This window comes from Pithys albifrons, chromosome 5 (genome assembly GCF_047495875.1).
Source record: "Pithys albifrons albifrons isolate INPA30051 chromosome 5, PitAlb_v1, whole genome shotgun sequence".
Taxonomy (NCBI): domain Eukaryota; kingdom Metazoa; phylum Chordata; class Aves; order Passeriformes; family Thamnophilidae; genus Pithys; species Pithys albifrons.
The window spans coordinates 50,272,891-50,300,739 of NC_092462.1; the positions used below are offsets into that span (position 1 = coordinate 50,272,891).

General features: G+C 37.1%; 2 protein-coding genes across 5 annotated transcripts in view; one reads left to right on the plus strand and one right to left on the minus strand.

The window, feature by feature from the left end:
- The window catches only part of GUF1 (GTP binding elongation factor GUF1), a 24,495-nt gene extending 7,977 nt beyond the window's left edge, over positions 1-16,518 (minus strand). The window contains exons 1-14 of one of the 4 annotated variants that reach the window (XM_071556555.1): positions 16,282-16,354; positions 15,786-15,955; positions 14,573-14,684; positions 12,892-13,040; positions 12,606-12,686; positions 10,855-10,932; positions 9,906-9,989; positions 9,357-9,421; positions 6,299-6,502; positions 4,591-4,730; positions 3,225-3,348; positions 2,724-2,856; positions 1,828-1,971; positions 843-976 (exon numbers count right to left, since the gene is read on the minus strand). In XM_071556555.1, coding sequence (XP_071412656.1) covers positions 843-976; positions 1,828-1,971; positions 2,724-2,856; positions 3,225-3,348; positions 4,591-4,730; positions 6,299-6,502; positions 9,357-9,421; positions 9,906-9,989; positions 10,855-10,932; positions 12,606-12,686; positions 12,892-13,040; positions 14,573-14,684; positions 15,786-15,842 — 1,505 coding nt within the window. In that variant the 5' untranslated portion in view covers positions 15,843-15,955; positions 16,282-16,354. Of the gene's footprint in view, positions 1-842; positions 977-1,827; positions 1,972-2,723; positions 2,857-3,224; positions 3,349-4,590; positions 4,731-5,810; positions 5,940-6,298; positions 6,503-9,356; positions 9,422-9,905; positions 9,990-10,854; positions 10,933-12,605; positions 12,687-12,891; positions 13,041-14,572; positions 14,685-15,785; positions 15,956-16,281 lie in introns of those variants that run through there. The other 3 variants (XM_071556556.1, XM_071556557.1, XM_071556558.1) reach the window with 3 other exon arrangements.
- A 1,924-nt stretch (positions 16,519-18,442) lies between these two features.
- The window catches only part of YIPF7 (Yip1 domain family member 7), a 29,846-nt gene continuing 20,439 nt past the window's right edge, over positions 18,443-27,849 (plus strand). Inside the window, exon 1 of the mRNA XM_071555201.1 lies at positions 18,443-18,493. The gene's annotated coding sequence lies outside the window, so the exon portion shown is untranslated. The remainder of the gene's footprint in view (positions 18,494-27,849) is intronic.

The window sequence follows — 27,849 nt, forward strand, 5'->3', positions numbered from 1 at the left end:
TGGAGGATCAACAATACCATTATAATTTGGTCAAATCTCAAAGAGGGGAAAATCCTTTGAGATTATTTCAAAGCACTTCTGTCTTAGTTGGCTTAATAAACAATAGCCATGTGAACAGATTACAAAACAGAAGTGTAATTATTGAGAGCATTAAATACACAAGCTATATTAAGGTGTCAATTAGGAAATAAAAATAATAAGATAATGCAACATTGTTTGCAATCACACCTGAATCAAAGAAAACCTAGCATAATTCTGTTAATGAGATGGCTTCTTGATAAACAGTTTGAGTGTTAGGTAGTTGGGAAGCTAGATCCAGAGAAAAAAGTCAAAAGTCTCCAACCCTGTTTATTCTGCCTTGCCTCTCCACTTTTGCTTATGCTTCTACTGCAAATATTACAAACCTGGGCAAAACATGTCTTACTTACATTTATAAGGCAAATTTAAGAAAACACAAACTCAAAGTAAATTCAGTTCTTCAATAAAACTTGTTTTCATGTTTATAAAATGAATAATGTAATTAGGCCTACATACTTCAGACAAGTAAGGACCACCCCGACCTCACTCACATAGATGAGCCAGTTCCACTCCAAAGGGTACACTTGAAAAATACACACACTGCCAAAGACAATGGCTATTAATTAGTGGTGCCCTTTTAATGTTTTGCTGACTTATTTCCATCCATTTTCACAGTGAATCTAATCCATTAAAGGTGAAGAGAGACTAGATTTGCAGCACCATCATAAAGGAATATTCCTCACTTGTGCCCTTTCATAGCTGTTCCTCAGATCTCTCTTCACCACACCCACCTTCAGGGAGGAAGTGGGAGGAGAGGTAGTTACCTTGCATAGCCAGAAGACAGAGTCTTAAGAGCATCATAAAAATCCAACACAATTTCATTCAGTGGAAAGAGGTATTTTAGCATAACCCTGTTTTCATCAATGTACAACATATCCTTCTGGACTGCCCTACGATCCTAGACAAATAAAAATTGTTTCAGTTCCCCCTGACAGAAATTTTCTACAAAAAAATACAAAGCAAATTAAAATGAACAGCTATCCAGCTACACAAGAGAACTCCTGTATGTCAAGCCTCAGAGGAACCTTCTTACTTCTAGTTCACTGAACTCCCAAGACAAATTGCAGCACTATAATAAAATAAGTGGTTGTAACTTAACTGGATATACAATTCAAGCCTATCCTCTCTAATTGCAGAATTTCTGAAATCCTTAACGACTTCTGCTTCCTGATGCCTTTTAAAGATCCAATTATTTGTCCATAAAGTCTCACTGAAATTAGATTTTTCACACACATTGGAGTATTACATGGTAGGACTTGCAGGCTCATCTTCTTTCCTCCCAGGAGGGTGTTCTTAGAACATTTTCAATTCCAAGTATTCCAAATACGCTTGGGGAAATGTGTTTGGTGATCCCTATCATAAATTTATGTCAGGGAAATACCGAAAAAATCCATGAACACACAGTAAAGTGTTGACAGAAGCTGTATTTTCATGAACATACTTCTAAAAAACCAACATATCTTATTCCCCTGCTGCAGATTCCATTCTTTCCAGAGAACAGAATTAGTTTGGTACAGACCAAGTACTTTATTGTCACTGAGCTTCATGACTAACTTTCAATATATTAATTTTATAGTTCAGAATTTTACAAATAAAAAGGGTTTTTTTTATTTTCGAAAGTATTTTATAGTTACTCTCAAAGACACTATTTAAGGACTAGTATCTACTATCATACTATCTAGTATTTTCACTTTAAGTATGATGTGAAGAGCTTAAAAATGCAAAAGACAAAACAAACTATGTACTAACCTGACACAAAGCAATTATTTTTCCAATATATTCATGAGGGGTTACAATAGTACCAAGAACAGTTGGCTCCAAATACTCTGCTACTGAAAATTTATCAGGAAACTGAGCAGGATTAATAATAGTAATCTCATCTTTTCCATGCTCCTGGAAGCAAACGAACAAACCAGCTAGGTGTAATTTTACAAGTAAACAGACTGAATAGCAAAGGAGATAAATACAGCACTCAAAAAAATGAGATAAAAATGTTTCAATTGAGTGAAAACATTTGTGTGTTGTGCAACTCAAGTTTAGAACAAGGCTGATTTTAGAAGACATTTCTACATAACATATACAAGTCTCTTCTCAGCATATCCTTAACTATTATTATACAAAAATATTACAGGATTTGCTTTTTTCTTGGGAAATGACAGAAATACAGAAAGCCTTTCAATCCATCTTTGCAGGTCTGTCTTTCACCTGTAAAGTGGGGGTCTTCCTTCTTACTGCATCCTTATCCTCTGAGTTACTAAGTTGCCAAGACCCAGCCATTCCACAGTAGGATTACAAGCTATTCCTAAAAACATTCACATTTTCTGACTGATAATGCCTGGAAATTATTTCACCTGATGTTAACACAGTCCACTCAGTATGCACTTAAAAGAATACACCAAGATACGTGTCCTATGTTCCCATTTTCAAGGACAAGTGTAAGACATAAAAAGAGAGTGCTTGAAGTGTAAGGGGGAAAAACAGTTAACATTCTTAAAAAAAAATTTAAAAAGCTGAGTTAAATACCGGTGTTCTAATATTTCCTATGAAATACAGCACTAGCCTACATATAAAAAGAGACTGTAGATGTTTATTATAGGAGGCTTTTAAGCTGCTCTTTACATAAATTTGTAATTAATTTAACATACCTTTATCAACTTTGCTGAGGAAAGAACAGCTTTATATGGAACTGTTGGTGCAGTCAAAATAACAGACATATTATACTCTTGTTCCAAACGTTGATTAAAAACTTCCATATGGAGAAGACCAAGGAAACCTAATCTGGAAAATAAACATACTGTTGGTAAAAGTATTTGTATATCCCATAGAATTTCAGAGTGGTCTTTTTCACTCTCCAGGATGTTTACACTGCTAGTCAGGCAACTGTAAGCATAGCAAATGGCCTCCAAACAACCAAATAAGCCTACAGTTGAATATGAGTCTTGGAGAACATAAACTCTATCACAACAAATTTCACACTCTGTGCAAACAGAGAATATAAGAAAATCGAATGCTTTTGATCTTTAGCTATCACTGATTTGAATTAAAGCTCCTAAGTTTGAATTAATTTTAATTCTGCCTTCAGTTGACTTAACATACATTCTCGATTTATGAATAATTCCAAAAATGAAAGCAGTTTAAAGCCTCACCTCCATCCAGCTCCTAAGGCAAGACTGCTGTCACGATGAACAGTTACACTGGAGTCATTCAATGTCAGCCTTTCCAAAGCACTTTTCAGATTATTATATTCTGTTTGATCTACAGGATACATTCCTGTCAAAATGTATTAGATAGAAGTGATGTGATAGAGAGCTTTATCTAGAGCATACTTAGCTTTCAAATGTGACTCTTAAGTAAACACAGTAATAAAAATCAGAAATAGCTTAGTTTCTGTTCCAATTGCTTTTCAAGGTGAAAAACAATATAAGGATTCTTTTTCCTCCAAAGAATTAGCCAAAATATAATCAAGTTTTAGATCACCACAGAATTAAATTTAAATCATACTGGAAGGATCACTGTACTCATCTAATTCTTCATAGCAGTAGAACATTCACAATAGAGTATAACCACTATTTTGCAAGGCTGCAGTGTAAACACATAGCTTAAGCATACATGAAAAAGTGGACAGATTTCAATGAGATGTTTCTTCAAAGATAAGACTGAATGGAAAATAAAAAAGCCATTTAAAAGTTGCAAACATTTCTGTATTTTTTGAAATTAATAAAAATGTTTGTACAATTACTGCCCAAAACAGGTTGTACTGTACCACTTTTCACATCACTGTATCTTCAGAAAATGTAGATTAGACCAAGAAGCAACATATGTGCACATTAAAAACACATTTTAAAGACTACACTTTTCTACATTCACTGACAGTCTGCCTTATCTCAATGAGACAGTTCAATTGAGGTTTTAAATGTTGCTTCACAAGTCTGGAAAATTATTACAGAATATTTTCTTTCTAAAGCTACCTTCTATAGCATTTGTAGTAGTTACTGAAACTGGGTCAACAGCTCAACGTAAGCATTCAAGCTTAAAAAGTCAAAATATTTTACAGAACCATTCTGAGTATTAGCTCTGGCAGTTCGCCATGTTTAATAAAAATGAAACAGGTGCAAAGTTTTAAAAGAAAAAAAACCCCACACCACAGTAATTATGGAAACCTGATTATCGATATGAAGAAATCCCCAAAAATCAGTTTTTGTTTTTATTTCTGTAAGTCTCAACTCTTCTTTTTCAGTTATTAAGAGTTTACTGGCATTAGAAACAATAATCATGGCCAAAATACATGTTAGCCTTGTATTCATATAAAACCAGTCAGCAACTATGATTAATCCTATCTGTTAAGTCACAGGGAAAATTACACAAAGCTACATAAATGACACCCCTCTTTGCTAAAATTCTAACCCTCACAACTCTTAATATACACGTCTATTCCTTTAAAAGCTCTAACAGCTCTCTTACTCTTGTTATTAGGAAAAAAGTAGTTCCCCTTTATATTGGTTTACTTCTCACCTGCAAAAACCATTGGTTTCGCTGACTTAAAGCCAGGCAAAGGCTCCACTGGCTGTTTATACAAAAACAGTGTGTCTCCTATTTGGGCTTCCGTTACTTCTTTCATTCCAGCAATCAGGTAGCCCACCTGTCCTGCATATCTAAATAAAATTGTTGTTACATGGACATGCTTCTTGGCATTAGTAGTATTTCCACTATTTTCTAACTTGATTTAGCACAGTCAGAAATCCAAATAAATCACCCCCCTAAAAGCCCATATCCATAGTCCAGAAGAAGCCAGATTTCAGTTGTTTTACCTCTGAGTTGTTAACTTTCTCACGTAGTTCTATTTCTGTTACAGATGAACAGTATATTTATGGCCCTGGATTTTGAATTCTGTATTACTCTCAGTTTAAAAGAGGGCTAGACCCTTGAGAAGCTCGTTCTAAGATAAGAGAAGCCAGAATAGTTCCCAGCTGCCACCACAGCAAGTTTCTCACACTAAGAGGAAGAAAGGAGATAAACATCTTCCATCAGCATATAATGCTAATCGGAGGGGAACCCATAGTAGGTAACAAGTAAAACACAGTGTACTGGTTTTGGGTAGGATGGAGTTAACTATCTTTAGAGCAGCCCTGTATGATGCTGTGTTTGGGATTTGTGACTAAACAGTGTTGACAACATACCAATGTTTTAGCTATTGCCCAATAATGCTTGCACAGCAGGAAGGCCCCCTCTGTTTTTCACTATGTCCCTCCCCAAGCAAATAGGCTGTGAGCAGGAAAGAGACTGGGAGATGACAGAGCCAGGACAGCAGACCCAAACTGGCCAAAGGCGTAGGTTATATTCCATGCCATGTAACATGATGCTTGCAATAAAAAAGAAGTGTAGTCTTTCTGAGATGGCCATTGATTGCAGACTAGCAGGGCATTGGTCTGCTTGTGGGAGGTGGTGTGTAACTGATTGCCTTTCCATCACTTGTTTTTATTTCTTTCCTTTTTCCTTTACTTATTAAACTGTCTTTATCTCAATCCATGAGTTTGTCCTCACTTTTGTTCCTCCAGTTCTGTGCCCCATCCCACTTGGGTTGCGGGAGTAAGCAGATGGGTGGTTGGGTGCTTTGGTGCTGGCTGAGTTCAACCTGCCAGACACAGCAATGCCGTCTCACTGAGAACCCCCCAGTAGTAATTAACACATATTTGGATGCAAACTGGTAAAACGTCTTCACTAATTCTAAGTACCTGATTTTCTTCCCACTCCTGCCATGAGAAGCCAGTTTCTGGAAGCTGTTGTGTTCATGGATTTTAAGTTTTCCACCCTCAAAATATGCTGCAGCAATAACTAAGATGAAGCCCCATTCCCTTCCACTCTCAAACAAGGCAGCTCCTAGAAATAAATTGGACAGCTGAATAAGAATATCAAATGCTAGTCTTAAAAAAAGTAGCTGTCCAGATGTTCCACATACTACAGGTGATTGAATACCTTCCTCCCCCAATGTAATGCCCAAAAAGCAGTCCCCAAACCCTTCTGCCTCAGCATGTCCAAAATGAAAAAGATTGACAGCATTAAATGACAAATAATAATGATAAAAAACCACCACAAAAAACAAGAACAAAAAACCTAGACATCTCCTAGTTATTACCACTCAAAGCAAAAATCAAACAGATATGCAGATTTTGTAGCTTACACTAATTTATGATTTGTTCCATTTTAAGAAATCTTTACTTACAGCTTATGTATTGGCTGTTCATCTGGAGTCAGAATTCCAACTTCATTAACTTCGTATCTTTTCTTTGTGTGTGCAGACACAATTTTATTCCCTTTTGCAATCTCCCCACCAAAAAGCGCAACGTTAGCTATGACACCTCGGTAGTGGTCAAAGGTGGAGTCAAATACTAAGGCTTTCAATGGATCAGCAGTATTACATTGGGGTCTGTCACAAAAAAAAAACAAACAAAAAAACCACCACCAACAAAACAATTAAAAAACCCCCAATGCATTGTGTTTTCATTCAAGACTAATTGAGCAAGCACGCCCACCCCAAAAACTTTCACAGAATCATAGTATACCAGGTTTTAAGAAATCTCAAGGATGACATGGTCCAACCTTTCTTGGCAAAAGCATGGTCTAGATGCAACGGCTCAGCTCCCTGTCCAGACTAATCTGAAGAATTTCCAACACTGGGGAATTCTCCCCACTTTTCTGGGGATGTTATTCCAGTGGCCCAGTTCTTACTGTGAAAAATTTTCCTTCTATGTCCAACTGAAATCTCCCCAGGACTAACTTAACACCCATTATCTCTCATCTTCTCCATGTGACTTCCTTGTAAAAATGGAACCTCCATCCTCTTTGTAGCTACTGTTTAAATATCAGAATATGGCAATAAGGTCTCCCTTAAGGCTTTTTTTCTCAAGGCCAAACAAGCCTAGCGCTTTCTTACTGGGCATGCTGCCCAGTCCTTTGATCATCTTTGTAGCTCTTCTGTGGACCCTCTCCACTAGCCTGTCCACATTTTTTTAGGACAGCGGAGGCCAAAGCTGAACACATTATTCCAGGTTTGGCATGACCAGTGCTGGGTAGAGTGGGATAGTAATTTCTTTATCCATCTTTGTATATCACTAATATTGATCTTGTTATCCACAAGGACCCCTAGGCCCCTTTCCACAGAGCTGCTCCCCAGCCAGTCAGATCCCAGCCCATGCTGCACCCCTGAATTACATTTTCCCAGATGCAAGGCCTTACATTTGTCTTCACTGAATTTCATAAGGTTCTTGTTAGCCCCCTTTTCCAACCTATCCAGGTCTTCTTGCAGAATTGCTCTCCCTTTCTGAAGTGTCCGCTTCCCCACTTGCTTTGGTATCATCAGCAAACTTCACCAGGGTGCATATCCCATTTCCAGATCACTTATGACAAAAGGAAACAGCATTGGGCCCCAGGAGACCCTACTCGTGAAAGGCTGCCAGTTTGAAAAAGAGCTATTTACCATCACCCTCTGGGAGTGCAGGTCAGCCAGTTCCCCACCCATCACACAGACAGCTTTTGTGCATCAACCTGAATTTTTTCTCCCAAGGCCTGAAGCTCAACAGTACTGGTAAAGACCAAGGCGAAGCAAATATTCAGTACCTCTGCTTTTCAGCCTTGCTTGTGACCAATTCACCTCTCCTGTTTAACTGCAAGCCAGTTTGTGCTTGTTCTTTACATACCTTAGGAACCCTTTCTTGCATTTTTTGACACTGGCCAATTTCAGTACACGATGAGCTTTTGCTTTTCTAACTGCATCTCTGCATACTCTGGCAATGCCCTTGTACTCTTCCATCCCTGGTACACTTCTTTTTTGGTTTTGAGCAGACTCAGAAGCCTGACATTCAGGCAAAGGGGTCTCTTCCTCTGCCTACTTCCCTTGCCTTCCCTTACTGCTTTTGTGCTCCAGCAGATCATTCCCAAAAAACCTTGACGTTCACTAACTCCTTTATCCTCCATGGAAGATTCCCTAAGAATTGCTCCCAACTGAGCTGTGAGTTGAAGTATGCTTTTTTAAAATCCAAAACAGTTGTCTCAGGACTAATCTTTAGCATACTTGGCAGAATCCTGAACTCCAAAATACTGTGATCACTGCTATCATTGTGATCGAGGCTATCCCTAAATGAGGTATTAGAAAGCAAGTTTTCTTGGTTTGTGAGTAGCAAGCCTCATTCCTGGCTGGAAAATCTGACATTTGTATGAGGAAGCAGTCCTTTACACACTCCAGAACTTGATGGATGACGTATGAGCTGCTGCACTGTTCTTCCAACAAATGTCTGAGTAGTTAAAGTCACACATAAGAACTGGCTTCTGCTGACCAGAAGCTTGCTTAAATAACCTAAATAATGCATTCATATGGCTGCACATATTGGTATATGTACACTCAAGGTAGCTGGTCTTCTGTTTCTATCTTGGGAGGCAGGTAAGGAAGTAAGCAACATTTGTCACTGCTCTGGTTGGCTTGGCTTATTCCCAGGTGGTTGCAATGATGTAAGCGTTGCTACTTTGGATCCTTGCACCCGAAGTCCTTCAGTTTAAACCCTGCCTTGAGTTGGCCATATTCATATTAATTTTGATAAAACTACCAAGAATATTTCAGTAAACATGTACCAGAGAGTACATGATGAAACACTGATTTGGCCACCTTTCATTGAAACCTAATGCTGGATTTTCATTGCGGTTTAACTACAATAATTAAGTAGCATGAAGATTAAAATTATTAATTGCAGAAAAAAAGAATGACTGAAACGGAACTGTATTTTAGCAGCTTCATCATCAAGTTTGCATAAGTCTAGTTTAAAGGTTGGGTTCAAGATATGAAACTCTAAACACACCAGATTTAAATTACCTTTATCCTTTTAACAATGCAATATTCAAAAGTGTAACAGCATATATCCACTAACACTGAGTTTCATGGAATCTATAAAATGCCAGTATCACCTTTAGTGGCTCATCTCTCATCTTTCACTTCAGACTAAATTAATTTTCCTTTCCCACTTCTTCAGAATAAAGAAGTCTTCTCTGGTGATATTCACATTCATTTTTGAAAAGGCATCTCAAATCTGAAATGCCATTTTTTCTCATTTGACGTTTAAAACTGACTTAGCCAGCTCAAACAGTAGATTTCTCTCACATGTTTCTATAAAGTATTTTCCTTAAATCAGAATCATATGAAGCATAAAACTAATACCAGTACCAAATAAATCCAACTCATGGTTTCCTAATTAACCCTACAAGATTAGATAGATAATTAAATACAGACTTACGGTGGGATCTTCTCAATGACCTTTTGAAGAACTTTTTCAACATTTGTTCCTTTTTTAGCTGAAATCTAAAACAAATTGAACAACAATTTTGTAAGACATGGTCTACACTCAATAACTACTAAATAGTGTCATGTTTACTCGGACAGTTTTGGCGGCCACAGATAATACAATCCATAAAAGTACTCAGAAAGACACTTTAGAATGCTATTACTATGAAATGCTTCTTTTATTATAAATTACGCTGTTAAATGTTCTCTCTTGTGACTGGCAATTATTGTTATGATAGAAATGAAAACCATTTATGGATTGACAAAGAAATAATGTAAAATCTCTGATGCCATTCATCAAAACATACTAGAATTTTTAACTGAAAAGTATTTTCTCCACTCTTCTTTTACAGGAGACAAACTTTAAAAAAATTCATCTGTCAGACGAGGACATGCAGACAGATGGCACACTCTTGATTTACTACATGTACATGTCATTCATTAGCTACAAAGTAGATACTGTTATACTATCAGCCATGTTGTAAAATTTAAGAGATCTTACCCTTATGCATTCATCTGTAGGGATATCAAACAGCTTCTCAATTTGTTTTTCAACTCTTTCAGGGTCTGCATGCTTTAAGTCAATCTGAAAAACAACAAACTGCTAAATACACAAGAAACTACTCTATCACATGATCCAGCACTGTAGTTTCCAAAAGTACAACCTTTATGTATTCATGAGTAAATACTGGCTGTCTTCAGGAAACTGTCAAGATTAATTTTAGAAAGTCTTTCTTCCTAAACTTCAGGAAGGGTTCTCCCTGTAACTAGTCTACTTCTGGTTATTTTAGGCTTTTGCCTACATCATTGTCCAAGAGTTGGTAAAAATCTTTCGTTTACAAACTGTTGAAATTGCAAAGTGCTACTTACACTACTTATAAGATCAAACATTAAGTATACAATATACATTATACATTAAGTATACAATATACATTAAGTGTACAATATACATGTACAAAAAGCAATTAGCATAAGCTGAGCAAGTAACACAAGCTGTGATTTCAATAATACAGTCCTCAAAATTATATAAAATATAACACTTGGATTTCATTTAAAACTACACTTTGAAGACTACACTTTTTAAATATTGAGCTGCTACTCATGTAGCCTCCTGAGTATAAATGGACTTTTAACATCATCAATTCCAACCAAAAACCTGGCACTGCAAAGCCCACCAAAAGCCATATCCTTAAGTGCTAAATTTTTTAAATACCTTTAAGTATTTTATCAAATTAAAACTTAACATCCCAGCAATTACTATGGAATTTTAAACAAATAGCAAATACAGAAAATTCTTATTATATTCTATTAATACAATATACAAAGAGATAAAATATAATAAATAACATTTTTTTAATTATATACTTCTATTTGAGGATGCATTTCTTATCAGTCTTCTACACATTTAAACAACTCAACTATTTAATAGGAAAGTCTAAAACTTTTATTACCTTATTTATGACAGGAATTATTGAAAGCTGTGCTTCAAAAGCAAGATAGAAGTTTGCCACCGTCTGAGCCTGAATACCCTAGAAAATAAGAAATATAAAAGTTGAACACAGAAAATTTCCAAGTTTTGGAGTGTGAATGTTTGGGGTTTTTAGGCATACTACACAATTAAGAATTATGTTGCTATTCTATCCCCTCTTTCATTTGGGTGATGGAAAAAAAGTAAAAGGTGACTGATTATACACAATTGCTGAGGAAAAAAACAACTTTTCTAACTTCTCATAATCTCAATGTAAATAGACAAACTAGCAATACTGGATGTGTGACCACTTTTGTGGAATTCTTTATAGATCACACAGTACTGTGCATACATTATGCAACAAGTACATATTTTTGTGTATGTTATGATCTTGGCTATTTAGAAATAAGTAACAGGTACCTCAAAGAATAGATTTCTTTTTTCTCAATAAACTATTTACAGGTACCTCAAAGAATAGATTTCTTTTTTCTCAATAAACTATTTACAGGTACCTCAAAGAATAGATTTCTTTTTTCTCAATAAACTATTTACAAAGGGACTTTGACAAAGCAAAAGGGATGTTTATCATGGTGATAAGACTAGTTACTCCACAGGGCAGGAACATACCTTCAATTTACCTTACACTTACTTTCATTAAACAAAAAAATTATGAAGTGTGTATTTCACATTTCTTTCAAAAGGATGGCAAAACAACAGTTCTGATTAGAAGAAAAGGAAGATTCCTTTCCAGACCCAAGTACCAGACAAGGGAAAACAAAGAGACAAAGATGCTAATGAAAGTAAGATCACAACTGGACCAGAGCAAGCAGCAGGGATGTGGGGGAAGAAAAGGAGGAAAAAAGAAACCACTTGCTGTCTTTTCTTTATTCAGAACAAATCAAATGGACAATTACTTATATGGAGATAATCACTATGGATATATGGGCCTAACTTTTTAGGCAACATAAAGAAGCAACAAAGAATACTTATTAAAAAATGTAATTAAAAAGTTGAGTTTGTAAGCATTCTGACTGCATTCTGAGTTTGTAAGCATTCTGACTGAAAGACAAATATAGAATACCAAATAATCACATAATATTTAAATGCGACATAAAAAAATAAATAAAGTATAAAAACATCAATACATTTAGGGAATGTATTTATTACTGAAGCTTACTTAAAAAGTCCAGTTGCCTATCAAGCTAGGAAGGAGCGTGTTCATAATCATTGAAAGTTAGTTGGACTTGCATTTTTTCATTTAACAGAGGAAACAGTAGCATTCAGTTGATCCTTGTACAATATAATCATAATATGCCACAGAGAAAATTTTCACCAAGTACCTTGATGATAAATGTGCCCATATTTAAAATCATGATTCCATAATCCTCATATTCTAGTCTGTTAAATGAAGGTACTCAAATGGGTGTTACTACAATAGCTAGAAGTTCTCCACACTACTATTTCCAAGGTTCACACTCTCCAGAAAACAGGATCTCATTCTTCACTAATCCTGTGCTGTTATTGCTATGTCATGGAACTGTGGTATCTGTCAATACAAGTGTTCGTCTCTAAACTCCCATTACTCTTCTTCAGCAACATAATACTTTCACGAAGATAGATGAGTGGCAAAAACAATGGTGGAAAAACTAAAAAAACCCACCACCTAATCTTCTCTCTAGCTTGCTTAAGGAAATACTGAAATTCTAAACAGAAAACAAGAAGTAAGAACTCCACCTCATTTGCATCCACTACAAGTATGACACCTTGGCAGGCAGATAGGGACCGTGATACTTCATAGCTGAAATCTACGTGACCCTGTGAAGGAAACAAATGTTCACAATTATAGGTATTTCTAGAGTCTTTTGCGAAGATTTTTGTACTGTGTTTTCATCTGTATTATGTACGTTGACATTCTTACAAAAAAAAAGAACGGAACTGAATAAACAGAAGAAGCCAGAAATCTCCTACTTTTAAGACATTTAGCTCTGTGTGATTTCAACACTGTTTATATTTAACTTACTGGCGTGTCAATAAGATTCAAGAGGTAGTTTACGCCTTGGTGATTGTAAAAGAGAGATGCAGATTGTGCTTTAACCGTAATTCCTCTTTCACGTTCCACTTGCAGTTTATCCAGCACTTGTTTATTATGGTCAGTTTTAGAAATTGTTCCTACAAAAAAAGAAAAAAAAAGCTTTAAATCTTGAAAATGCCATTAACCAAGATAACTTAAGGCTTGCAGCTGCAAATGAAGCTTTTCCAAGTGATTAGCTAAACACGCTTTATTTTAATCAAAAATAAAACTATGATTCTGGTCTTTTTATTTGCTAAATAAATTTTACATAGTAAGTTATATAACATACTGTCTTGAAAAAGCAGGATACATAACAACATCTAAGTCTAAATCAGAGATTAAGAAGCAAAAATTCCATTCAGTGCTAAATAGTTTTGGCATTTAACGAACCTTTACCTCCTATCACTGGAGAGCAGCCCCATGGCACTCAGCTCCAACCAGCACCACTCTCAAGTGCAAGAAGAGGATTATCATAGAGATTGACAGACCTGAATTCAAAATGCCATTCTATCACAGGTATGAGGTAAAATGCTCATAGTGATATATGGGAGGTAATCATCAAAAAGAACTTTGATCAAAAGCTTCTCTCTTAGATTTTGGTTTTGTTCACTCCTTAAATGAGAAAGGCAAGACACTTCCAAAGAATATTTCTGAGTAGCTAATTTAAGCTCTGCTGTGAAATTAGTATCCTTTCAGAAGATAGAGTAATTGCTTTACAGCCTACCTTAGAGAACTCTCCAAGGCAACCTTTGTCTCCCTCTTCCAAGGAAAGTCTAGTTTCAAAGTCATTTAAAATTATGAATATCCGTTAGCACTTCCATTCCTCCCTTTTCTTTTAAAAGGGGAGTTTTCCTTATCCTCAACAATAACAGAGAAGTAAAAACACTAAAGTCTAAAAAGCACTCTGATGAAGTCAAAATAAATGACTCTGAAGATGAAAGTAATGCAACTTCACCAACCCTGCCAGTGAATAAAAAGCAAGTCTCAGAAGCAGCTGAGAATCCCTGCAATTTACACCCAATTACTGGCAGCCATTGTACACATTGAATCTAAATCAACACAGGGCTGTGCTTTACTAAAACTTACAATGCAGCATCATATCAGCTGCAGTACCAGTGAACTCCAGGACCATGGAAGGCAGTTATGGTTTGCTCAGAACAGGACACACCATTACTTTCATCTTGGTACAAGCAGCTTAAGTCCCTTGCTGTTTCAGTATGTTTGAAAACTACAGTCCAGACCTCCTAGGTCATGACAGTCCCACCCCTTCCCAGTCCACTTCAATCACTGACAGCAATCATCATAAACTTGCTGTGTACTGATTTAATGGGCAACTGGTTGGAATGACAGGAGTAACACCTTGAAGAGAGAAGTACACATCTTTTCAGTCTCTTTTCAAAATATGTACTTCCCTGAGTGAATTACACACTTCCTTACCCCTACACGTAGGCAGATCTCAACCACAAACTCCATCACATCTGTAACACTACACAACTGAGAGCCTAAAAGCATAAGCAACCTGGCACTAGAAGAGCAAAGACATTAGAAATTTTGGTAATAATCAAAGTTACAGAAACTTAGACATTGCCTTCTATATCAAGAAAAGGCAGCATAATATGAGAACACCTACCTGTGATTTCCAACAATCTGTCTGCCAGTGTACTTTTGCCATGATCTACGTGAGCTATAATACTAAAGTTTCTAATGCTTTCAACAGGGTATATTGACATATCTAATTTTTCCTGAAAAAAAACAGAAATTTATTTTCATAAATCATGATTACAGTTTTTGTGTACAGTATGATCTGGCCTTTAAAAAAAGAATTAACTCTTCTCTAGAAGAGGCACAGGTTGAATACAGATACAAAAATTTGTCACCATTGTTTAAAATGTCAGCATTTCACTTAAGTCATATAGACATACATATTTATTTATCACTCTGAATAATCAGGAAGTATGTGAAATGTAGTATGTTCTTATGTACACAGGGATCTAGAAAAATTTGTTTTAAAGTTTCACACTTGTTAAACTACTAAACCTAAGGATTAAGGAATCTGGAACATTACGGACATTGTTCCTCACAAGCATGATACAAATACAGCACCATTACCTAGCAGCGGTTCAGGAAGCAGGTAACCTTATTGTAAGGAACAAGCAAACTGTGGAAAATGAAGCTATTTAACACTTACCTTGGCTAAATTTAAAATTGCAGAAAAACAGCGTGACTTTTTTGGTTCACACGTAGGAAAGTCCAACACCAACTAAAACTTTCATGTTATTCCTGCTCATTCCTAGTAACAAGACAGTTTGAAGGGGATCCTTTACCTTTCAAAGCTTTCAGCATCAGTAACTTTACTGAAAAACCCTGGTCACCACTTTTAGGAACAAGCAAAGCTCATCTCTCCAGTGCAGGCTCGGCACACAGCTCTGGGCCATGCAGGGAAGAAGGGAGCCCAGCATTCTTTGCCAGCATCAGTACAAAGCACTCGGCAGCGTTGGCCGCCGTGTCCCTCGCTGGTGGAATGGCAAGTACTGCTCCAGCCACGAGGACACAAAGCCTCTGCAGCAGGAAATACCGACTTCAGGATGACACTGCTGTCCCAAAACAGGTTCTTTCACTCCGTGTGCAAGAGGCCGATGCACACGCAGAGTCCAGGTATTTATTTACAGTTCTGCACAGAAAAGGGCACTGGGTGGCAAATCCACAAAGCCAGCACACCAACTATCAAAACTTAATACTATCTATACATTTTGGCAAACAAAGGCATTAATGTTCAACTGACAACAAGTTTCACAGTTGTCTTATTAGTATTCTATCTTCTATTGGTTAAATGATTGTCTCACTTCTTTATGATAGTCAGTGCCCAAGCTCAGTCTTTCACTTGCGTCGGTGGCTTTCATGCATGGGTGGTCACGAGTTGCCGATCGTGATCTCTCCCCTGCCAGAATTACCTTCCACCCAGCACAGGTGCCGTGCTGGCTCTATGAACGGTTTCTTCCTCATCTTGGGAGTTCTGCAGAATGGGCCGCATAAATTCAACATTGTTTGTGCTGTATCATCAGTGGTTCAACCTTCTCCCCAAACTCTTAACCTCCCCGTAGATCTGAGATCATTGAAACATATCAAGGCCTAAACCTTAACAAGGCAATTCTAACCAAGTACTTTATCTTTCCAACACCTCGTTATCAACAGGGGCTGCCTTGGAAAGGCCGCGCACCACATGCAGGGCCGCCGCAGGAAAACTTCGGGAGAAACCGCGCCCCGCGCCCCATCTCTCTCTTCCCTCCGTCCCTCCCTCCGTCCGTCCGTCCGTCCGTCCGGGCGGCCCTGCGGACGCACCTTGCCGCGGGAGCTGTAGGGCCGCTCGCACGCCGCGGGCAGCCAGGGCGGAGGGCAGAGCGGGGCGGCGGCAGGGCAGGGGCTCCGCAGCCGGGCCCACCACGCCGCCGCGGCCGCCCTGCCGGAGAGGCCCATGGCGCTCCGGGCCGGCTCTCCCCGCCGCAGCCCCACGGCGGCGGCAGCACAGTCCGCGCACGGCCGGAAGCGCTCCCGGCACGGCGGTCTGGGCTCTGGCACCGCCCCACGGCCCGGCGGGGGTGGCGCTGCTCCTGCGCAGTCCCCGTGTGTCCCTGTGCTAGCCCTGCGCTGTTCGTGTGCTGGCCTTTCGCGGTGCCTGTGTGTGTCCCTGTGTGTCTCTGCCGTGTCCCGGCCATGTCCCTGTGCTATCCCTGCGCGGGCCCTGTGTGTCCTTGCTGTGTCCCTACCGTGTCCCTGTGCTGTCCCTGCGCTGTCGCTGTGCTGTCCCGGCCCGGTCCCAGCGCGGTCCCCGCCCGCTTCCCGTGCCCGGCCAGGACTTTCCTTTCGACTGCCTATTAAAAAAAATGGAACCCAAACCACTGCAGTTCGTTCCAGTTGCTGTTACCTGATGTTATATAAATATTACGTGTATATACGTAAAATGTGTTATAGAATCTTGCCTTTCTATGTCCTGTAAACTATTTACAGAAAGCACAAATTGTACTTTTTCAGGGTTTACAAATTCTCATAACCTTTTTTTTTAATGGAATAAGGGCACAGCACAGTTTCCAGTTGCAGCATCTCAATGCTGCTGCAAAGCACAGAGTCCTGTTCCCAGATACTTCTTTCTGGCATTACAGAGGGATGCATTGCCTTGCATGTCTGCATATGGCTGTTGTGGCCATCAAAGCTGTGCTTTGTAAAATTCTGGAAGCAGAAGAATGTTGTCATATTCTCAGATACATTTTCTGTGTATAACTCTTCATTGAAGTCTTTGAGGGTTGATATTGTCTTTTCCAGATACTTTTCCAACTTTTTTTCCCCCTGTTTTAGCTTTTATTGCTGCCTGCATGTTCCTCTGTTTTTCTTGAAAATTTGGCATTAAAGTTTCACAAACCTGGTAAAATATGCAGGCCTAGGGGCACTGCTCCATTGACATAGATTGGCTCCTCCTTTTTCGTTTGCTCAATCTAATTAGGATTTCAGCTGTAGCTACATCAAATACTTCAGAAAAGTTTGAAGACCACTTAACTAAGAAAACTGCAAGTACTTTTATCATATTCACTATCTAGAGATGTAAATACGGTTATTACAAATAGAGTGTATATTTTGAGGGTAAAAGTGTTATAGGTAAAAATGACCAAATTATTGAGGCCAATACTCAAAACTTAATTTTTAGTAATTTATTGCAGCAACAATAGACAAATAATTCACCGCAGCAACTATTAGACAAATAAGCAAACAGGACATCCTAGGAAATGCCCTGGGCAACTAGCTGGAGAGCCTAGTGCTCCCAGCTAGCTCGCAAAGGATACAGGTTATAGGCTTGGTTTTTATAGACTATGATGGTTCCTCTTTTTAGCTTAAGTTTTTCTATTAGTGATAATGTCTTAGTCTCTATTTTTAATTAGTCCCTCCCAGCCTTGGCTTGTGATGGCTTCTGATCTTCATCTCATCAGGCTCGTGATAGCTTGTGATATTCACCTCTGCGTAGGTTTGGCTCTGTTGCTGGGGGTTGCTTTCTTTTGATTGGACATACAGTGGTCTTAGGGTGGTCTTCAGGCTCTTCTTCTCATGCATGGATCATATGTATTATATGCCTATACCAAGCATTACACAATATGCTAGAAACAGTCCATTCTGTGGTTTAAGCCTTGCAAGTTCCTCAAAGCGATGAGCACAGTCCCAATGACATGACAAACTTTGCTTTATTAAAACTAATACAAAAACTTTATATCAAATCATTAACTCAATTTAACAAGGAAATTTTATATTGATCATTTATCTATTACAATCCCCCATTTTCTCTCTTTATCAAAAATTTACTTGTTAAATTCAATCATTATTTCTTTAACTTAAAACAAAGCTTCACCCCCTCCCCTTTTGGGAGGAAACACTTAAAGGGGAAGTAAAACTTCATTCCAAGCACAGTAACCATTAAGTCTATTTTTGACAAAGGTTACACACTTAAAGGTAACACAACTGACAACATTGTCAAAAGACTCTTTGAGAAACAGAACACCATTTGCTTTCAGTACGTTCTTTAATAATGTTACTTATTATTATTTTTGTTATGCTTTTAAAAGTTAGGACAAAAAAAATGAGCTTTTTAAAATTCAAAAGAACATACTGATTTGGGAATTAGCTGACAAAGTGGAATTGAAAAACTGGGAGGTTTTTTTGTAACATTAATTATCACCCAATCTTAATTTTTCCACCTGGCAAGAGTCTATTGGAAAGGCTGATGTGGATTTCCATACACAAACACCACACTTCACTCCTACGCTGAGACCTATCCAAAGGTTTTCTTAGGGGATACCCACATTATTTCTCCACTTTCTTACCACTCTGTCATTCGCTCTGTCTGCTTCTTTGCAGGAAGCAACAGGGTATAGGTTTCTTCTCGACAGCAGCTGGTATTTTCAGGAGATTGGGGTCTCTTTATTTTCTTAATGGTCTCAAAGGTATTCTAGTGGTTGGGGTGATTGGGATAATCCAACATGCAGCCTTCTATGGAACTCTTGGCTTGGCCTATAAGAAGTTAAAATAACAAAATTAATTAACAAAATCAATTACTTTTTGTTTGTTACTTTTGTTGTGTTATTACAGTGTTTTATTCTTTTGTTTTCAAAATTTTTCTATTCCACTCTTCGTCACTAATGCCCTGCCAATAATAACTGTTTGCTTTATTTGTTTACCACAATGTCACTTTAAATTATGGTGTTATACTTATAAAAATAAAAAGGTCCTTCTTAATGAGGGGTTAATAAGCTTTTTATTACAAATTTTTACTTCTTAAAATTTTTACCACAATTACTACAATCACCATAAATTTGCTTAACATAAAATGCAGCTTAAAATTTTTAACAAACTTATTAAAACTTTTCTTTCACAAAATATTTTAAACTACTAATAATACTTTTTATATTTTTCATACTTACAAAAGTTGTTCAACTTCATATAACAGTTGTTAAAATAAAAATTATTTTTCTTTAAACTAACGTTACTCTTCTATAAAGTTCTTCAGTTTATAATTTTAGTATTCTTGTCCAGCTTTGTGTTGCTTGGTGCTTCAAACCAAATAGCATGACTAAAGATTGCATTTGCATTTCATACCTACTCCTTAGAGAATCAAGACTTTTATGTGCACCCCATGCATATTAAGACAGCTGAATACAACCAGGATTCAAGGAGCTATGCTGGAGTAGTTACTGAATGAGTTCATGAGCTGTGTCTTCATGCCAGAACTTGTTCTTGTCCTGTTGGCATGGAGTTTACACCTGTGGAGTGAGTGCTGGTCCACACAAAGAGACAGCAATCCTTATGTAAATCTATTTGCAGCTTCATATATTTTAGAGTTCTGAGATAAATGAAGAAAATCAGGAAAGGAACTGCATTTCGAGAATGACTCTTACTCATAAGAACAAAATTATTACATGAATTATTAACTAGAAGTTCAGGCTGGTAGTTCTTTCTGAGCCAGGCTGGAGCACAGTAAAAATTACAGTCATCTGTCTTTACCTTTACTTTTCGGCTTGGATAAATATATGAAGCAACTATTAAGATATTTGATCAATTTCCTTTAAGCCCTGTATGCAGTGGAACACACTACTATGATGGAAAGATGTACAGTTCAGCAGAATAATAAACATGAAGGTATTTATGGGACAGCGAGCCAGTAGCAGAAACATGAATTTTCAAGTGATTCATTTACATGTCAAAATGTGATGAATGGATGTACACACTTAACATTTCCTGGACTTCAAAAGCCATTAGTTTTAATGAGGATAAAGTAAATGTACTGTCTCTAGCGATATTGACTAATATTGAAGCCAACTGTATAAACGGAAAAATCAAATATTAGCAATTAATGACTGATGAGGCAAAAACAAAATATAAGCATGAATTTCTCATCTGATTCCCAAGTATCTTATTACAGCTACACGTGAATGCAGTGTTGAATGTCCTATCAATTATTATTTAAGTTCAAGGCAAAATGTGGTTGTCATAATTGCAAATCAGTCAATGTTATGTGTTATTTCCTGAAGTTGTGTTCAACAGAAACAAGTATGTTCCCTAACTGACATGGTGTTTTAACGGAAGTTCCATGTTTTCCCATGAAGTGACAAAATTGCAAAATTAACCATTTACCTTTGTCAGGGATCAGAGTCATCTGCTAAACTTCCATAAGTGTGACAGTCACACAGGATGAAATAGCATACTGTAATACAGTGAATAATATAAAAGGTAAAGAAGCATTTCCATGATAGCAAAATATAAGCTGATAAAATGCAACTAAGATTTCTTAGTGTAATAAATATATATATGCATGGAGAAGGCCAAGCAGATCTGTAATCAGTGGTGTCTATGAAAGCACCACTTGCTACTCAATCAGCTGTGCACCTCAATTGGTGCAATCTTTGGTAGTACCACGAGACTTTGGAAATGTAGAAATAAAAACAGAACAATATTCTGTGGCAGTAGGGAAGGGGAAAAAAGATTAAAAAACAAAGGAGGGAGTGTACAGAATTTTTCATGTCATTGGTGAGGATTTCTGTAACAGAATCCAGGGAAAAGAAATCACAGATTTCTGTTTTCCACAAGTAGTTGCATAGTACATGAAATAGCCATGACAAAAGCCTTTCTTGTCACTGGCAAGTGCTGCTGCCAGCAGGTGTTAAAAGGGGATTACTTCCTTAAAGCTAACGTTGGCAGAAATTTCTCCTGTCTGTAAAATACATTCTCCTAAGCCAAATTAAGAGACTTTATATTGCACAGTAATGAGCTGAATGAAAAGGACAAAGTTTACCCAGAAAAAAACCCAACACTAGACCAACACAAAAGAACAAAACAAACAAACAAAAAACCCAAAACAAAACAAAAAGCCCAAGGCTAGTGAATTTCAGTCTTGGAAGTCCTAAACTAAACAATTACAGGACAGGTCACTAATACTTTTCTTCTAAATACATATCTGTGTGGCAGAGTAAGAGCAAGTACAAAGAAAAGGACACTGCACATGTTTTCTCAGTAGGTACTTTTACTGGAAAACTTTAGAAAATAAGGCAGCTTGGCAAAAGTTAAAAGGACAACATTCAACCAAAATAAAGCATTCCACAAAGTATTGACTTGGCCTACGCTAACCCATACAATTTAGCAAATCCAACCCATCGAGCTTTAAATTACTCAAAACATTAAGAAAAAAACATAGAGAATTATAGCTGCCACCCAGAGTCCCATTCAAGTCCAGCTTCGTCATGTCCTATTAGCAGGATCCGAACATATGGAGACCACATGTTGCTGCTTTTATTTGCTTTGGCCCCCCTGTGGCCACACCGCACCATACCCAGGCTTGACTTCCATTGTGCCAGCCATTCTGGGACTGGGGTAGGGGCTCTGGGATGTGGTGTGGGGCAGTGCTCCTGGTGTCCAGTGACTGACAGCTGCTACAGGCCTGCCCAAGGAGGCTCCAAGAGGCTAGAGTATGGAACAGTACATCACCTCACCTTCATGGAATTCAACCTGTCCCTTCTCCCTCCACACATACACTTGGTTGGGCCAAGCCAATAATTGATATAATAAGCCAATGACTGTGAAAGATAACCTTTGGTATTATTGAAGTCTGTTTAATAAAAAGAAAAAAATTTTCCTTCTTTCTATAAATAATGCCAAACTCTATGTTTCTAGGCCATAGCCTACAGAGGGAAAAGAGTATATAGTGAAATACGTTACTTAACAGAATAGAATAATTTCTATTTTTCTTTATAATGGAACCCTTTTTCAGTTAAGATATTCTTCTTTTGCATTCTACTTACCAGAAAAGCAGTATTTCAGAATTATATACTGTTTACGTCTTTGAGCTCATAATTCCAACATATTTTAATAAACAGTGATTAAGAATGTTTCTTTCTCTTCCTATTGCCTATTATGTTCTAAGTATATAGAGTAGCTTTGCGTGAATTTACCAGTCTAATGGAAAATTGCCTATTTTAATATTTTCTCAAGCAGGCTTAATGAATATTAGATGGTTCTTATTAGCTTGATTGGTGTTTACAAAATAGTTTGAGTATGTTCAATAAGTTCATCCCTGGTGTTGATACAACATGGGGAAGGAACAGTTTGAGAGCAACCTGCCAAGAAGGACTTGAGGTGCTGATGGATGAGAGGCTGGACATGAGCCAGCAATGTGCACTTGCAGCCCAGAAAGCCAACTGTGTCCTGGGCTTCATCCAAAGCAGTGTTGCTGACAGGTCAAGGAAGGTGATTCTGCCCCTCTGCTCTGCTCTTGTGAGACCCCACCTGGAGTGCTGTGTCCAGCTCTGGGGTCCCCAGCTCTGGAAGGACATGGACTTGTTGGACCAGGTCCAGCAAAAAGCCATGAAGATGATCACTGGGCTCAAGCATCTGTCCTGTGAGGAAAGGCTGAGAAAGCTGGGGCTGGAGAAGAGAATGTAGCCTTTCAATACTTGAATGGGATCTACAACAAAGACGGGGACTAACTTTTTAGCAAGGTATTGGTATTAAATTGAAGGAGGGCTGATTTATCTTAGACATAAAGGATAAGTTTATTACAATGAGAATGGTGAAATACTGGAACGGGTTGCACAGAGAGGTGGTAGATGCCCAATCCCTGGAAACATTCAAGGTCAGTTTGGACAGGGCTCTGAGCAACTCGATCTGGTTAAAGATGTCCCTGCTTATTGCAGGAGGGCTGGAGTAGATGACTTTTCAAGGTCCCTTCCAACTCAAACTATTCTATGATTCCATTATTTTGACAAACTGCATATTGAGAAAAATGCTTTTTATTTCTAATTAAATTGCTTGTTCATGGAAATGACGCATTTGAAAATGTGTTTTCACCCTTGTATTATCCAGTTAGTTTTATAGGGAATGTTCTAGATCTTAGGGGATACTTTGTAAAGAATATATTATAGCATTCTAAACAGATAAAGCATGAATTTAATGAAGTAAATTGAATTCATCTAAAGTTCAGTGTAGGCATTTCAAAATACTGAAAAAATTTCATATATATCTGAATAGAAGGCAAAAAAATTCCTTTATGTTTCACCTGACATAATGAACTTTCTAAGATTTTCTGTATTTAATTCTTCTTTACACTAGAGTACAGTTATTAATAAAAACCAAGAAGTCTTGATTTAGAAGGCTGTCAGTGATGCAGAATCTTTTATCATGTGGGATGATTACTCTAACAGCTACCTAGTTTAAATCTTTTAAAAAGTGGAATTATATCTGAATTACTCTATTTTCAGCTGCCTGGTACCAGGACTGAAAAGACCACCAGAAAAGCTTCTCTCCTCTATAAGTTCTTACCTGATCGTCAGTGTCCCTTTAAGCTCTTCTTTGTAAGGTAGACTAAGTTCCCCAAGGTTTTAATTGAAGGAATTACATTTTTTATTGTTTTCCTTTTTTATCAGTTAATTGATTTTCCTATCATATTTGCATCATTCTTTACTAATGATTTTTTAATGAGAAAAGGCTAGTAGCATAGCCTTCCCTTTATCATTATTGACTTATTTACGTGTTCAAGGGTAATTATGTTGCCACAAAATTTCTGAAGCTAATGCTGCCGTATAAAAGCAGAAACCCCTTTCTTTATTCCTAGATGGGTAGCCATTTGCCTCATCACAAATACCAGGTTTGATTACACTCAACTTACAATACAATTCAGATTGCTTTGCATCAGTGACTTGTCCTTCTCAATATCTAAATAATTCTCAATCTTTACATAATTTTTAATTCTATTAGAAATTACTTTCCCAGAGATAATAGAATTTTTAAAATATGTACAAGCAAGGAAAAGTTCTGTTAGACTTCCACTAGAAACCCAAGTACTTGATGTTCATTTCCTTTCACCATACCTTAGAAAACTAATGAGTACACTAATACATCTGATGTGTAGCATAAAAGTTACTTTTGTGCAATAAAAAATAGCATGCTATTTAAGTCACATATCATACAGTAATCTCCATATTTTATTTTGAGTCTTATCTGCCAACTCTGTCAACTTACCTTGTAACCTTATTTTAAACAAGAAATCAAATTACTTTGATGCTTTATATTTTTCACAAATACAGGTTGAATGGCATTAATTATGTTATCCTCCTGTAATTCTTAATTATAGTCCTGTAGCATCCATTCCATTATTGTGAATATGATTGACATCCAGGTGACAGGTCTATAATTGCCCTCTTTAAAAGCTGAAACATGTTTCCTCTCTGTCACTGTTCTGGAACTGACAGTGTTTCAAGAGTTGCTGGAAAGCCATGTTAATGGTGCACAGAGCTTGTCAGGCAGCACTATAAAAAGGTTTGTATGCAAATTATCTGGATCCAGTTATTTTAAAATTGAACTCTGCAATGTTTTCTGGTATTGCTATTAGAGTGTAAAGAATTTAACCCTCATTATTGTGTGACATACATATAAAAATTGCTGGTTGGATTTTGACAGAAATTAACTGTTGTCTGTAACAAATATTATCTAAGAAGTGAATCACCTGATGGATAAATATGATAAGAGTATTTTGTCCTGAGGAACAGATTTTATTCCCTAAAAATATTAAAGAGTCAGCACTGACCCATCTTTAAATTTGCTAAAGAGTTCTCTTACCCAGTATCTGTAGTTACCATCTTCTTATTTACAGTAATTATTGCTACCTTACACTTTCTTCCATTCCTGGATTTTTTTTTCTTATACCTTTTCTTCATTCCTGAGAGTAATGGTTTCTTGAACTAGTGTGACCTCAGCTGATTGTCCTGTGGTTCTTTGGGCACTTGCTAGTGCCAATGGTCTGGATTGCAGTCAGAGCTTTGTATCCTAGGCCCATATTTTTGTCTTTTTATTTTTAAGAGGTGTTAGAGGCATAGTTCTCTACAGATTGCTGTGTTTTAAAATTTAAAGGGTAGTCTTATTCTCTCAAAACCAAATGAAGTTTATGGAATTGCTGTATGAGGGCAGCCCAGCCTTAGCCACTTTCCAAGGAATCCCAGCCATAGGATGGTACTCTGCATTTGTTCACTTCCCTGTTCTTTCTAAAGAGGTATAAAAGACTGTTTGTTTCCCAAAAACCCATTTCCTTTTTTTCTCCTGGGAAAACTAAATGTTACTGACAGAATTAATGAACCCAGATTCACTGTGTGGACCACTAGTAATTGGGTTATGCTGAAGAAAGTTCAGTTTGATTAACTTTGTAGTTCTGTCTTCTGTTCCTGTAAATAAATGGAGGACATCAAAGTACTTACCAAGAATGTCTTAAAATGCCTACTGAAAGTAGTATCTCTACACTTTGGTTTGTTTTTAAAAAACTATTAATAGTTGAGTTACATAGCCTGCCGTTGTGGTTCATTATATCCTCTTTAACTCCATCGGCTCATCATCTCATCTTTGGAAGCAGAAAAGATAACACTTTATTGTTTAAAGATGAGGTCCCAATGTATGGGACAAAAGTATTCATCTGAGCATGTGAACCATGTCTGGAGGAACAGAATCAACATTCCTTGCTATTATTCAATTCCCTCCAGACATAGATTAGGCCAATGTCATTAATCCCAAGTTTAATTGCTTTTCTCTCTCATTAAGTTGACTGTGTTAGAAACAGATTCATCCAGCTGTGGAAAAAGGACAATTAAAATCTTTTTGATGGTTATTGCCTGAAAAGAGTTGCAAGTAAAGAAAATGTTTCTGGGCAGAAGAGGAAGGATTGTTCATATTGGACATATGTATTAAAGGTGTTCAAAAAGATAGCTTTGAGGATTTGATTTTGAAAACAGAATATTTTCTGAAAAATCATTGTATCCCTGCTTTTTATTTTCAATTACAATAGAAGGTTGCACACCTTCTGTACCTTTATGCTTAACTTTTTGGTCTATGTAAGTTTCCTATGAGCTAGTAATATCTATGTTGTATAACTTGTCCAGCCAGATAAATTAATGTCTCTGTTTGAAAATTACATTATATATTTCTGAGTACTTCTTCATTTTGTATTAATAAATAAAAACTGTTTAACAGTACATTGCATGACAGACTTTTCTTGGTTTAACTTTCAGAAAGAAGTTTTAAAAGGAGTAAACTGGTATACTGCAGGCATTCTTGTAAAACTTATCAGACGACTTTTACATTTTTTTCCCTTCTTAATTGTCCCAGCAAAAGTGTTTTAAATTTTTTTCTCTTTACTTAGGTTTATGCTAAAATAAACTTAACAGTGAACATTGATAATTTTAATAAGCATTTCCAAAACCAATTCACCTATTAGAATTTTGACTCTGATATTTCTACTCCTATAGTTGTAGTATTTACATTCTTTAGTTTATTCTATTGACAATCTTTTCTGTGTTGTGAGGAAAAAAAATACACCTTGGCTACTTATTTCTTGGCTTTTATTCAGTAAATTTCTTCATGTTTCTGTATCCATCTCGTATGAAGTAACAACACATAAAACCTTGGCTATGAAAATGCTAACTAGGAAGTCTGAAAAGCCTGAAAACTTTGGGAAATCCTATTTACAGATATGATTTGAATTATACTACTCATTAATTTTTTTCTTGATCAAATACTTTTTCCTTTATAAACTATTTTTTTTTCTGAAATGATTCTTAGAAAACAGCAAGAATTTTTTTCACTGAATTTTCTTCACTATGTCTAAATACTTAAGACTGAAATTTATAAGCAACAAGGTCTTTGTATAAGGCCCTTAATCACAGCGTGGACTATGGCACTAATCCGTTGCTTGGATTACAACTGAGCGTACACTCTGTGTCACAACAAGCCTGCACCCTGGATGACCTTGGCTGGGATGAGTCCTGGCTTCACAGATCCCTGTCACTCCATTTTGGCATCCAACATTTCAATAGTGTGTGGAATATGCTTCTAGACAAATATGGCTCATATATCTCTTTCCTATTCCAATCAGGCTGGGCCCAGGAAGGGCTCACCTGGGAGAGCAGACTTTGCTCCTCAAGGGAATAGCCCTTGTGCCTCTGTCCCCTTCCTTCCTGTCAGTAACGTGTGGGTTTTGTGTGGCATCTGTCTGACATTTGACAGTCAAGACATATTCAGCTAAAAAGACATTCTTGAAGAGGCACAGTTTATTTATTAGTTAAGGTTTTCTCTGGTGATTTATTTCCAAGATTTGAATTTATTTGCTCCTCTCTTTCCTTCCCTTCTATCGGGGCAAAATAGCAACAACCAACACAGACTTTTACTGTATACTTTTCTCTTAGTTTAACATTTCTGTCCTATGAGACCACCATATACGTAAAATAATACAAGTAAATCAACAAAAATTTCTAGAGTTCTATGGCATGTTTTACAAATTACAAACACCATTTTTCTGCTCTTTATCTGGTTTCAAGCTTGGTTACACTGCTGTGTACTTAA